Source organism: Aristolochia californica, unplaced genomic scaffold (assembly GCF_029961685.1).
Source record: "Aristolochia californica isolate CCGP_79_NKW_82.1479 unplaced genomic scaffold, dmAriCali1.0.hap1 SCAF_1, whole genome shotgun sequence".
In the NCBI taxonomy this organism is placed as follows: Eukaryota; Viridiplantae; Streptophyta; class Magnoliopsida; order Piperales; family Aristolochiaceae; genus Aristolochia; species Aristolochia californica.
Window position 1 is genome coordinate 53,277,853 of NW_027181770.1, and position 8,139 is coordinate 53,285,991.

The 8,139-nt window shown below is 43.0% G+C and overlaps 1 protein-coding gene across 1 annotated transcript; it reads right to left on the reverse strand.

The window, feature by feature from the left end:
* LOC137950907 (protein PROTON GRADIENT REGULATION 5, chloroplastic-like) lies at positions 1 to 962 on the reverse strand. Its single transcript, XM_068797572.1, has 2 exons — positions 510 to 962; positions 1 to 304 (listed from the first exon to the last, which is right to left on the reverse strand). Exons 1-2 carry the CDS (start codon positions 774 to 776, stop codon positions 200 to 202), a joined length of 372 nt encoding a protein of 123 aa, XP_068653673.1. The 5' UTR covers positions 777 to 962; the 3' UTR covers positions 1 to 199.
* Positions 963 to 8,139: the final 7,177 nt, after the last annotated feature.

The following is an 8,139-nucleotide window of genomic DNA, read 5'->3' on the forward strand; positions in this document are numbered from 1 at the left end:
ACTCTTCCTGCATGTGAAAGCAGTAGAATTAGCAGTCCATCTAGTTTGGAATCCTGTTTACGGAGAAGCTGACTGCTCGTTCATATTCAATCTATATACATCCGGTGTTCAGATTGAATTTTTAACAAACTACGACTCAGAAGAAAATACTTGCTTCAGTTGGGAATCCCCACAAAAGCCAATAATGATATCTTCTTCATCATGCCAGAAATCCAAGACGCTCCCCATTCTTTTTCGCCAGCCGAATCAACCCTTGCCGTTGTTTCCCATCAGCACCGATTGCCTTACAGAATTCCGTAATCACCTGGAGTTTCATAAAATGATCGATAAGGAGCAAGCAAAACTGAAACGGGTCCGTGACTGATAGACCTGAGAGGCCTCCACCGGAAATCAGTGAATCGTCGGAGATCGGTGAATAGTCAAATAATAGGATTAACCGGAAAAACTAGACGGAGCCTGGAAATTGAAAAATGGCAGGGGGGTCTCAGAGGAACGAAGAACAAACATACCTGTGAGTGCAAAGCGATTGCTTTGCCTCTGAGCTGATTGAAGCGCTTCTTCCCAATTATGTTACGGGTGAAGACGACCAATGGCGCGAACAATCCTTTCCCTTCGTTAACATTCTTCATCACCGGATTGGCCCGAGTGGGCTTCCCCACTCGCACCCACGTCGGAACCGACCTCGCCAGCATCGCCCGGTCTTCTCCGGCGAAGGACGCGCCCCAACTTCCACGAAAAGAGGAAGAGAGTCCCGAAGCAGAAATTGACGTTGCCATTGAGGGAACAGAGAAGCACGCTCCCTCCTAATGCTACAACCTCCTCTTCTACTTCTTCTTCTTCTTCTTCTTTCCTCTTCTCTCTGAACGTTTCCAGCTGAAAGAGCCTATTACTGTGCTGTTGGAGGCGATATAGAAGTTCACTTGTGAGCCTTTCATTTACTGATTAGTTCTCAAATCCACGGTCTCTTTACGGGAGAAAAATCTGAAGCCACACGTTAAGAGGCTCTGCTGTTTCGATTTGGGATTTTTTGTATGACGCGGATTGTGGCAGTCTCTAGAGCCAACGTTGTCGTTGGTCGGGTCCCTTTGCCACTCTCTCTCTTCCGAGTTCCGAGATAATGGGACCCTTTCCCATCGGTACCCATATGCCCTTCACGTGTTTGATTAATTGCCAAAGCCGTGTGGGAAGTTTGCTGCTTCACAGGAAAGGTTCGACGAACTTTTTGCAGAGGAAAAAATGTAAAATTGGGAAGATACAAAAGTAACTGGAAACTAAACCATTGAAATGGACCTCCGGTGAGGAGGCCGTATACAATTAAAGAGAGAGAAAAAAAGACATGTAAACTGTTGAAAATCAACCCCGGCCATTTGGGGGGGACCCAACCTGTGTGGGCCCACATGTCAGGGAAGTTGACTATGTCAGCAAACCAAGGCAACTGGGATACTCGGAGAACTTGTTCATCAGGGAAGGAATCATTTAAAGGAAAGAATCCTTTCTGAGGTGCTATACAGATCCTAAATAGATGATCAACAACAACATTCTCATAACCCTTCTTATCTCGAATCTCAAGGTCAAATTCTTGCAATTGCAAGATCCATCTAATCAAGCGAGTTTTAGTGTCTTTGATGGATAATAAGTACTTCAAAGCAGAATGATCAGTGAACACTATAACTTTTGACCCTAACAGATATGATATGAATTTGTTCATGGCAAACACAACAGCTAACAACTCCTTCTCAGTGGTAGTGTAATTCAATTGAGCATCATGAAGAGTGCGGCTAGCATACTAAATGACACAGGAATTTTATCCGTCTTTTGCCCCAAAATAGCCCCCAATGCATAATCAGAGGCATCATACATCAACTCAAAAGGCAAGATAAAGTAGGGGGTTGGACAATGGGTGCAGTGGACAAACATTTCTCCAGTGTCTCAAAAGCATGAATACATGCATCATCAAAGGCAAAAGCAACATCTTGAGCAAGCAAATTCGTCAAAGGACGAGAAATTTTGCTAAAGTCCTTAATGAAGCACCTATAGAACCCAACATGGCCAAGGAAAGAACGTACCCCCTTCACAGAAGTAGGTGGTGGCAAATTGGCAATTAGGTCAACCTTGGCTTTGTCCACTTATACACCCCGTTCAGACATTACATGTCTTAAAACAATTCATTCTTTTACCATGAAGTGGTATTTCTCCTAATTCAAGACTAAATTGGACTTAATGCAACGGGACCATACGAGTGAAAGATTGTGCAGATATGTATCAAAACTAGAGCCAAACACAGAAAAGTCATCCATAAAGACCTCTAAAAAGTCACCAATCATGTCAGAAAAGATAGTCATCATGCACCGTTGGAAAGTAGCGGGCGCATTGCATAAACCAAAAGGCATGCGTCTGTAAGCATAGGTGCCAAACAGATACGTGAATGTGGTCTTTTCTTGGTCTTCTGGAGCAATGGGAGTTTGATGGGTAAGAGTGCTAGTGAGGCGTGAGACTTATTTGAAACGTTGAGTGATCAATCTCAGCAATGGGGTTTGTCATTTAATGTTGATAGGAGATCCCACGAAGCCAAAAGAGGGGGTCTCTACGAGGTTAGTGAAACACCCATGCTCATGGCCAAGATTGAGGGGTTGACTAGAAAAATTGATGCCCTTATGGTGTCCAAGAGTTCACCTGCTCCTAACCCATCTACTGTCTGTGCCATATGGTCTGGTTTATCTCATCCCACACAAATGTGTCCATCTAGTTCATCCTACCCGGAGCTCATTGAGGACTTGAATGCAGTCCAGAATTTTCATAGACCAAACTGGAACGATCCTTTTTTCGGAAACATATTATCTGGGTTGGGCTAGGCACCCAAATTTCTCATGGTCCAAGGGCCCACAGGTTGGGGGTCCTCCAGGGTTTACTCAACCCCAAGCTCCGCGCCCACACTTCACTCAACAACCATTGATTCCACAAAAACCTTCACTTGAGGATACACTTCAATTATTCATGCAGAATACACAATCCTCCATTGCTAAACTTGAAATGCAAGTGAGTCAGTTGGCTAGCCACATGAGTGAACAGGCACAAAATAGACTCCCGAGTCAAACCATTCCTAACCCCAAAAGTACACATGAGAGTGGGTTGAGTTCCAAACCCCACCATGAGCAAGCTAAAGCCATAACTGCCCTTAGGAGTGGTCATGAGTTGAACAATGGGGTAGGGACCACTAAGTCTAAGGAGTCAAAGGATCACAATGGGGACACATCATTGAGTGAAGAACCTCCAAGTTCTCCACCAACAGTCAGGCAGATCCCTAACCAAGTCCCACCGGCTCCTTATCCGTAGAGGTTATCGGGCCCACCTAGGAAAGGAGATAGCATGCATGAAACGTTGGAACTGTTTAGTAAGGTTCACATTAACATTCCACTTCTTGATGCTATTAGGCAAGTCCCTGCCTATGCCCGATTTTTGAAAGACCTTTGTACACAGAAGAGAAAACAACATGTTAACAAAAAGGTCTTTCTTACTGAGAATGTAAGCTCAATTCTAAAGCACAATACTCCTCCTAAATTTAAAGATCCTGAATGCCCCACAATTTCATGTGTCATTGGTGAACATACCATCCAGAGAGCTCTTCTTGACTTAAGGGTAAGTGTGAATTTGCTTCCTTTCTTTGTGTACCATCAATTAGGTTTGGGAGAATTGAAGCATACTCCCATCACACTTCAACTAGCTGATCGTTCTGTTAAGATACCACGAGGAATAGTTGAAGATGTTTTGATAAAAGTGGACAAATTTTTGTTCCCGGCTGATTTCATTGTTCTTGATACAGAACCAGTAGTCAATGTGACCTACCAAATTCCTGTCATCCTAGGACGTCCCTTCTTAGCCACATCTAATGCTATCATTCATTGTAAAGTGGTGAGTTGGAGTTGTCTTTTGGAAATTTTAAGGTTTCGTTGAATGTGTTTAATGCCGGGCACCATCCACTTGAGTCTGATGATCTCAGTCCTACATTTAAGATAGAGACTGTTATGCTTGATGACGATTCCACTCTTGAATCTTTTGAGTCTTACATAACATCTTTAGACATGGACTATTTTGATGAGGAAACATATTTCCGAGAGGTTGACTCTTTACTCAGTTCTGTACCTCTGTTGGAGGAAGCTTATGAGGTTGTCACAACTGATCATCCACATGATCTTCATCTTGCCTTGGACAAACCTCTTGAAACTTCCAAGCTAGATCTTAAGCCACTTCCTCCCACATTGAAGTATGCATTCTTGGGGCCCATGAACTCCTTGCCAGTCATTATTGCCTCTGATTTGAGTACTGAGCAAGAGGAACAATTGACTGAAATTTTACAAGCACACAGAGAGGCATTGGGGTGGACTCTTGATGCCTTAAAAGGGATTAGCTCCTCCATATGCATGCATCGTATTCATTTGGAGGAGGGGACTAAAGCCTCACGTGAGATACAACGTAGGTTAAATCCCCATATGTTGGAGGTTGTGAGAGAAGAAGTGACCAGGTTGCTTGTGACAATAATCATTTGCCCTATTTCCGATAGCACCTGGGTGAGTCCAATTCAAGTTATCCCTAAGAAAGGGGGGATAACGATAATGAAAAATGAGAGTGGTGAATTGATTCCCACAAGAACTACCACCAAGTGGCGTGCCTGCATTGACTATAGAAAACTTAATTCTGCCACTAGGAAAGATCACTTCCCACTACCTTTCATTGATCAGGTGCTAGAGCGATTGGCCGACCACAATTTTTATTGCTTCTTAGATGGATACTCCGGCTACAATCAAATTCCCATTGCTCCAGAAGACAGAAAAAGACCACATTCATGTGTCCGTTTGGCACCTATGCTTACAGACGCATGCCTTTTGGTTTATGCAATGCGCCCGCTACTTTCCAACGGTGCATGATGAGTATCTTTTCTGACATGATTGGTGACTTTTTAGAGGTCTTTATGGATGACTTTTCTGTGTTTGGCTCTAGTTTTGATACATGTCTGCACAATCTTTCACTCGTATTGTCTCATTGCATTAAGTCCAATTTAGTCTTGAATTGGGAGAAATGCCACTTCATGGTAAAAGAAGGAATTGTTTTAGGACATGTAGCGTCTGAGCGGGGTGTAGAAGTGGACAAAGCCAAGGTTGACCTAATTGCCAATCTGCTACCACCTACTTCTGTGAAGGGGGTGCGTTCTTTCCTTGGCCATGCTGGGTTCTATAGGCGCTTCATTAAGGACTTTAGCAAAATTTCTCGTCCTTTGACGAATTTGCTTGCTCAAGATGTTGCTTTTGCCTTTGATGATGCCTGTATTCATGCTTTTGAGACACTAAAGAAATGTTTGTCCACTGCACCCATTGTCCAACCCCCTACTTGGTCTTTGCCTTTTGAGTTGATGTGTGATGCCTCTGATTATGCATTGGGGGCTGTTTTGGGGCAAAAGACAGATAAAATTCCCTGTGTCATTCAGTATGCTAGAGCGATTGGCCGGCCACAATTTTTATTGCTTCTTAGATGGATACTCCGGCTACAATCAAATTCCCATTGCTCCAGAAGACCAGGAAAAGACCACATTCATGTGTCCGTTTGGCACCTATGCTTACAGACGCATGCCTTTTGGTTTATGCAATGCGCCCGCTACTTTCCAACGGTGCATGATGAGTATCTTTTCTGACATGATTGGTGACTTTTTAGAGGTCTTTATGGATGACTTTTCTGTGTTTGGCTCTAGTTTTGATACATATCTGCACAATCTTTCACTCGTATTGTCTCGTTGCATTAAGTCCAATTTAGTCTTGAATTGGGAGAAATGCCACTTCATGGTAAAAGAAGGAATTGTTTTAGGACATGTAGCGTCTGAGCGGGGTGTAGAAGTGGACAAAGCCAAGGTTGACCTAATTGCCAATCTGCCACCACCTACTTCTGTGAAGGGGGTGCGTTCTTTCCTTGGCCATGCTGGGTTCTATAGGCGCTTCATTAAGGACTTTAGCAAAATTTCTCGTCCTTTGACGAATTTGCTTGCTCAAGATGTTGCTTTTGCCTTTGATGATGCTTGTATTTATGTTTTTGAGACATTGAAGAAATGTTTGTCCACTGCACCTATTGTCCAGCCCCCTACTTGGTCTTTGCCTTTTGAGTTGATGTGTGATGCCTCTGATTATGCATTGGGGGCTGTTTTGGGGCAAAAGACGGATAAAATTCCCTGTGTCATTTAGTATGCTAGCCGCACTCTTCCTGATGCTCAATTGAATTACATTACCACTGAGAAGGAGTTGCTAGTTGTTGTGTTAGCCTTGAACAAATTCAGATCATATCTGTTAGGGTCAAAGGTTATAGTGTTCACTGATCATTCTGCTTTGAAGTACTTATTATCCATCAAGGACACTAAACCTCGCTCGATTAGATGGATCTTGCAATTGCAAGAATTTGACCTTGAGATTCGAGATAAGAAGGGTTGTGAGAATGTTATTGTTGATCATCTATCTAGGATCTGTGTAGCACCTCAAGAAGGATTCCGTCCTTTAAATGATTCCTTCCCTGATGAACAACTTCTCCAAGTATCCCAGTTGCCTTGGTTTGCTGACATAGTCAACTATCTTGTAACTCATAAGATTCCTGATTATTGGAGTAAACAAGATCGGTTGAAATTCTTTTTCCAAGTCAAACATTTTTTTTGGGATGACCCTTATTTGTTCAAGGTGTGTCCTGACCAAGTCATTTGGCGTTGTGTATATGAGCAAGACTTTGCCAACATTCTTGAATTTTGTCATTCCCACGCATGTGGTGGACATTTTGGTGCTAGAAAGACCGCGACAAAAGTCTTGTAATGTGGTTTCTATTGGCCTTCATAATTTAGAGATGCCCATGAGTTTTGTCGTGTATGTGATAGATGCCAACGGACTGGTTGTTTGTCTAGGAAGAACATGATGCCTCTTAACCCCATTCTTATTGTTGAATTGTTTGATGTGTGGGGGTATTGACTTCATGGGTCCTTTTCTTGTCTCGTTTGGCTATCAATACATCCTTGTTGCTGTTAAATATGTCTCTAGATGGATTGAAGCTATTGCATGTAAGACAAATGATCACAAAGTGGTGGTAAAGTTTTTAAAAGAAACCATCTTTAATTGGTTTGGTACCCCGAGAGCGATCATCATTGATGGGGGATCTCATTTTTGTAACAGAGCATTTGAGACCTTATTGAAGAAATACTTCATCACTCATCGGGTGTCCACTCCGTACCACCCGCAAACTTGTGGTCAAGTGAAAATCTCTAATAGGGAGATCAAACGGAATTTGGAGAAGTCGGTTCGCTTTGATAGGAAAGATTGGTCCACTCGATTGGACGATGCTTTATGGGCCTATCGAACCGCTTATAAGACTTCTATTGGGATGTCTCCATTTCGCCTAGTGTTCGGCAAAGCATGTCAACCACCTGTTGAGCTTGAGCATAGAGCTTATTGGGCCATTAAGGCTTTGAATTTTGATTTGACTCAAGCGGGTGAGGAGAGGAAATTGCAATTGAATGAGTTGGAGGAGATACGTCATGATACTTATGAGAATGCCAAACTGTATAAGGAGCGAACAAAGCTGTTACATGATAAATCTTTTTTTCGCAAGTCTTTTACTGTTGGGCAGAATGTTTTACTTTATAACTCATGATTGCATTTGTTTCCAAGGAAGCTGAGATCCAGGTGGTCCGGTCCATTTGAGGTTACACAGGTGTTTCCTCATGGCGCTATTGAGATCCGCAATCACAGAGACGGGTCGATCTTCAAAGTTAACGGTCAGAGGCTCAAACCGTATCATGAGAATGTTCCCACACCGGAGGAGGTGATGGTGATTTTCTTGGAGGAACCTGTCATTTCATCTTGACTGCGTCAGAGTCTTGCTTATGACTATAAACTTAGCACATTGTGGGCAATCCCCACGTTTCTATCCCTTTGTACATTATAATTTTTATTTTTGGTTTATTCATTTTTATTTGGGATAACCTTTGGTGTACTCTGGTCTTGATTGATTGGAGGTCCCCGGCGATGCCGGCCCCGTCATGGACTCGGGGTACTCTCTTGCCGGCTGAGAGCATAAATGGTTCCAGTAGTCGATGACCAGACTTTTGGTCCCTAGTTTGAG

Bases quoted from the DNA above. Each gene is read 5' to 3' on its own strand.
- LOC137950907 (XM_068797572.1), bottom strand. From the start codon at position 776: ATGGCAACGTCAATTTCTGCTTCGGGACTCTCTTCCTCTTTTCGTGGA. The intron at 305-509 runs GTATGTTTGTTC...ATGAAACTCCAG, and splicing joins CAATCGCTTTGCACTCACAG to GTGATTACGGAATTCTGTAA.